At 42.7% G+C, this 5,955-nt stretch overlaps 1 protein-coding gene across 1 annotated transcript; it reads left to right on the forward strand.

Moving 5' to 3' along the window:
- The first annotated feature begins 419 nt into the window (after positions 1–419).
- On the forward strand, positions 420–5,644 carry LOC125226438. Its single transcript, XM_048130421.1, has 3 exons — positions 420–463; positions 4,130–5,367; positions 5,608–5,644. Exons 1-2 carry the CDS (start codon positions 420–422, stop codon positions 5,343–5,345), a joined length of 1,260 nt encoding a protein of 419 aa, XP_047986378.1. The 3' UTR covers positions 5,346–5,367; positions 5,608–5,644.
- Positions 5,645–5,955: the final 311 nt, after the last annotated feature.

The raw sequence follows: 5,955 nt of genomic DNA on the forward strand, positions 1-5,955 counted from the left end.
GTATCACACAAACTATTTTTATATTACGAGAAAATAATATACCTACTCATATTTACTACGTTCACGTTTGTCATGTGGTTGTAATAAATGTAAAAGTATTATTATTTTACATATGTTAAAAAATAATAAAAAAATGATATAAGTATTTTTTTTTGGTACTGAGGAGGTACTTACTGGACTCACTGTACTTGGCTTCATAGTCAATCAATATTTTATACTGTATATACCGAGGATACGACGAAGGCATCGGTTGATGTAGCCTTACAGCTGGCGCGAGATGTTCTTTGTCACTTTCCACGTCTCGCACCCATAAAGCAATACGGTTTTTACGTTTGACCGGAATGTTTTGAAATTTACTCTCCGTGTCAACTGAGCGGAGCCGTGTGAAGGTTGCTCTGGCTTTGTCTATTCTCAAAGCGATGTCCTTTTCGGTCCCTCCAGTTTCCGACACGACGCTCCCGAGGTAAGTAAATTTGTGGATTGGTTCCACAGCCTCTGTGACATAATAATGAAAATCCCTAAACGGTGAGCACAGGTACAGTGAGCTGCAAAATTGCATGGAGAAATAATGAACGAATTAATTGATAAATTCGCCATGCACTCTTGAAGCTCTTACAATATTAATACTCTTTTAACTTTATATCTTTATTCTAGTCTAGGGGGCATTGTAGTTCTTGTTAATAATATTTTACGATTAAATTAAATTAAATATCATTTAATTCAGAAATAAATTTCCATATTGTATCAATATTGTATTGTGTGTTGTTTGATTAATCGTACAGCTGCAGCTTTATTTTAAATTATTTTTATAAAATTTTATTTTTTATTTATTTAGTGCCCTTTACAAGCAAACACCTTTTGTATGGCAGCCTACCCAGATCAAGTTTATTTTAAAAGGACTGCCCCGATAATTTTGGTTTTATTATGACGAGGGTCCTTGATTTGTGGCGCCATCTCGTGGACCGACACTGAGATATGTCCTGGGAACGATTGGTTGTATAGATTAGAGTAATTTGACTCTGAGAAATTAGTAGCTTTTGGATACCCTTTTAATAGTGGTAAGGCATTTGTTAAGAGGATTTGGGCTTTTTATAAAGTATTATCAGGTTTCTATAATGTTGTCGACATTGCTAGTTTATCTAGGATTTTTATCTGTTTACATTAAGTGCGCTTTGGTGTAAAAACATTAATATTGAAAGTATAATAATATATATAGTTTCATGTCTTTGATAATATTTGTAATTGATATTAAGGTATTTTTTACCTCTTTTGTTTATTTTTATATGGAAATATCTCACTAGGATTCCTCACGGGGTGCACCTATGTCCGTTATCACGTCTGTTATATTGGTAAATATCTCTCGAAATACCTGAATTACCTCCTTAAATTGTAGTCTGACATACCTGTATAAGTAAGAGATACCTCATTATGATTTAAACGATTTAAACGATTTATTTGTTTGTAAACATAGGTAACAATGTTGGTACAAAATTCAGTCAGAGCGCTATGCTTCGCCGATAGGCATACAAAGTACAATTTTGAAATTGGGTATACACATACCAATTACATTAAATTTCTATATATTAACATGCAAACATTAAAAAAGTCTATGTCTTCACCTTTAACACCCTTAGGGCCACTTGCACTAGGGCTTGCAATATCGGACGGTTTTCAATTCCGGAACTGGTTTTCGAGATTGGACTTCAATTCCGGAATTCCGGAACTAGTTCCGGAATTGAACAATTTTTTTTGGTTTGGTTTTCTGGTGGATTTTTGATGAAATAATACAATTTTAAACTGAAATTTGTTATAAATCGACGTTTAAGACAATAACTCCGTACCTGAAAGGCATATAACAGTGAAATTTTCATTTTAGTAATTTTACAAGCCCATTTTGCGTCAAAATCGGTCTTGCAAGGTATTTCGAACTACAGTTAACGATACAAACGAGGTTTTAGTGCCAGTTTTCTGATAGTGGTCAACGTTAAAGTTATTTTTTTATCCATTGAGCATCGAAATAATATAAAAGTAATAATTTACAAGAATCGCATAACGTCTTGTTCACATAACTGTAATAAAAGAAATATTGAATTACCTTTATCAGACTCGAGTAGGGACAAAAGATATTCAAGCTAGCCCAAAAAGATAGATTTTATGATTTATTCCTAGGTACCAAAAAAAAAGTACCTACATGTACTTTTTTGTAAAAAAATAAATCATTCTTTTATATACATCATTTTCCATACATTTGCTTCTCAAATCTTTTGATTTTGTGGTAAGTGGTGGTGGTGACTTAGATAGAGTTTAGTAAAATATGCACACGTCTTTGTGAAAAGTGTATAAAGTAACTACGACGTTATGCTTGTGAATGAATGTAATACCAAATACTACGATTTGCTTCTAAACTTAAGACTTTATGCCTAAAATATTCGGTGCTATGAGAAAAAAAGTAAAATTTTGAGTTTATGCCGCTTTAATACCGATTAATTTAGATTATTACTGAAATTTAAGTTCGATCTAATAAATTGAGCATAGATAACGCCAATAAAATAACACTATTAATAATGTACCTAATGTTATTTATTTATGTTTAATTGTCCTTCAGTATTCGAGCATAACACTCAACTCCCGGCTAGTAATTTTAAATTATCACAAAACAAAACTTTCTACAACAAATATTTACTTTAAAATGATTATATATTTCACTTATTAGCTAAAACAATTGAGAGCAAAACCAGAAAGTGACAATGGTATAATATTAGCGGGTTAAAACTACACTATCTCGCTCTAACTAGCCCTGGATGCAACCCTTTGGTCATAAAATAGGCACTACCTGAATCCGAGGAGTATCTAACTTAATGAATTTACATATTTTTTATAGACGCGGTGGTTAGTTTTGTAAAATAAACAGGCTGATATTAGGTACACGTTTTCGTCCAAAAATATATATTTTCTCAATTCCGGACTTTTCGAGATTATGTGTTTCAATTCCGGAACTGTAATATCGGAAAAATTGTCCGAAATTCCGGAATTTCGAGATTCCGGAATTCCGGAATGCAAGCCCTAACTTGCACCAACGAAAATGGATGGTTAACCCACCATTTTATATGGAGTTTGACAGATGACAGCCCACTAACCCTGAGTTAAGTGATTGGTGCAAGTGGGCCTTACATAATCATCATGTTCCTTGTTAGCAGGGGGAAATTAGCTAAAATTACGGCATAATTAATGGAAGGTTTTTTAAATTGAAATATGTACGTTATAGACCGAAGTTATTTTTCATCACAGAGAACCTCCTATAGAGTGGCAGTCTTGTATATTTGGTTCGCGATACGAGTCACCAGTGTTTGGGGTGCGAGGAGCGGGCGGGGAATGTGTTAAGCGCGCTGTGATTGGCCGTTTCAAGGACGGCGGGCAGTCGCGCCAGATGAAAAGGGACAGAAGTATGACTGTCCCTCTACTGACGCGTAAGTGGCCAATGTAAGTTGACCTATGCCGGCTCTGAATAAATTATAAATATGACTTATTTGTGGAATGTAATGCCGTCTGTTTTTAAATTTGAGCTTCTTGTTACCTTTCCACACCATTTCACACTACAGGTGGACATCTTTAAGGCATCAAAATACCCTTTTCCAATTTTTTTGTGCGAAAAACACGCGCTGCTTTCGGGTCTGTTACTTGGTTGATACTGATCGGGCACGGCGAGCGCCCGCGCTTATATCAGTGCAAATACTAGGAAGGCTGGCGACCGCGAGTCGTCTTGTAATAGATGTCTATAGGGGTTGGTCTGTGTTTTTCATCAACCCTCCCCACTCCTCCCTCCTCTGCGTCACCCCTCTACCTTCCCTTAAAGTGCCGAAAATGCGGTTTTTCTCGATTTCTGACAAAACTATTGAAGATACAGAAAAAGCGCGTAGGAACGAAGTAATCCTTAATAAATTTACTACAAATCATTCATTAACACTTTGGTTCTAGCACTTATAGTTTACGCGTGATCCGCCACGAAAGTTGGTCCTTTGCTGCAATCTTCTTTAGTGAATGTTAAGTTTTTGCCCAAAATGCATACGAAATCGTCGAAATTTGTTTGATATAACTAAAATATTGTAACACATGACTAAAATAAAATTAGTGCTGGGGGGATTGGCCGCGGAGCAACGGCCAACTGCGGGAGGGACGCACCGCTTCCAAATTCTGGTGGGGCGGCTCCGGGCGCCATAGACGACGCTACTGCACCCCAGGGTGCGGATGCGCAGTCGGGTGGAGGAGTAGCCCCAACCAGGAGGCAGAAGAGGCGTGCGAAGGCGCGGGAGAATAGGGACGCGCAAGTGGGGGCCGGACCCTCCACTAGTGGGGCGGGGAGGCAGCCTAACAAGAGGTCACTGGGGGCCAGTGGCGACTCTTCTCTGCTCGCTGGCGACCACAAGCGAACGAGGGTGGGGGGGACGTTTGCTGAGGTAGCGGCGAGCGAGAAGATGGCTATCGTCCCAGTGGCCTTTCCTGGGGAAAAGGTGATGTTGGAGCATAGGTCGGCCATAGTGAGCGTCCTGCTCGTAGCTTTGGACGAGGCGGCCGATCCTATGCCCGACATCACACTAGGTGCTGTCACGGGGGGTGCGCTTCACATCACCTGCGGAGGAAGCGACGCAGTGGGATGGCTCCGCTCGGTGATCGGAAGAGGAGAGATCGGCGGGCGGCGCCTGAAAGTCGTGGCTGCTAAAGATCTGCCGAAGCCGGTCAAGATGGCCTGGCGTACGGCGATCGATGGCAGCCAGGACGTGTCGCTGGCTCTGCGGGTGATGCAGAGGCGCAACCCTAAACTCCGCACCGACGAGTGGAAGGTGGTCGACACCGTGATGTCGGAGCTGAACACCAGGCGCATCGTTCTGATGGACCAGGTGTCAGCTGACGTCATCAGGGAGGCCGGCTACGTTCTTCACTCGGGGCTCGACACCAGCCACTTCAAGCTCCTGGAGACGGGGAAGGAGCGTGAGCATGAAGAGGCTGGGGTGGAGCCCGGCGCGGACGGGGGGGAGGGGGACTCGGTGGCCAATGAGGCTGCGGGCGCCGCGGGGGCGGCGACGGGGGAGGCCCCGGAGCGGGACGCGCCGCCTGGCGCTCCTGCGGAGGTGGCTCGGGACCGGTCAGAGGCGGGGGAAGTGGTGCTAGTCGGGGAGAGTTTCGCCGGGCTGCGCTGGACCCGAGAGTCGTCACCGATCCTATCGGTGGCGGGCTCGGAGGACCTGCGCGGTCTGGAGGAACTCTACCTGGAGGGCACCACTTCGCCCATGTCCTGCGACAACACGGTCCAGGAGGCGGCCGCTGATCTCAGCACCGCCAAACACTAACCGCCGTAATGGAGGGGCTAAGGTGTGTACAAATAAACTTACAACACAATAAGGCCGCCACTGCCCTTCTGGCTAGGCAGCTAAAAAGCGACAAGTTCGACATTGCTCTTATTCAAGAACCATATATTTACAAGGGAGAGATAAGAGGCTTAAATGGTACTGGCGGGACGATACTGTATATCTGCCCCGAGAGTAATATGAGGACATGTATTTATGTTAAAACCGGCATTGATGCTATGCTTCTAAATGCTTTCTGTTCCAGGGATCTGACCACGGTCAAGATCCTGAATAAAGGGGGGTAAGGCACTAGTCATCTCATCAGCCTACCTTCCCTACGAGGCGGCGGATCCCATCACCACACAACTGCGGGATCTTGCTGACTACGGCAGCCGGGCGAACACTGACCTGATCATCGGCTGCGATGCGAACGCACACCACGTCATCTGGGGAAGCTCGGATGTCAACAGAAGAGGAGAGAAGGTACTGGAATTCCTGGTAAGCTCTTCACTACAACTCTTAAATAAAGGCAATGAGCCGACATTCGTCAATGCTAGGCGAGGTGAGGTCATTGATATAACGCTAGCGTCCAACAACGCAAGTAATAAAGTTA

Source organism: Leguminivora glycinivorella, chromosome 5 (genome assembly GCF_023078275.1).
Source record: "Leguminivora glycinivorella isolate SPB_JAAS2020 chromosome 5, LegGlyc_1.1, whole genome shotgun sequence".
Lineage (NCBI taxonomy): Eukaryota > Metazoa > Arthropoda > Insecta > Lepidoptera > Tortricidae > Leguminivora > Leguminivora glycinivorella.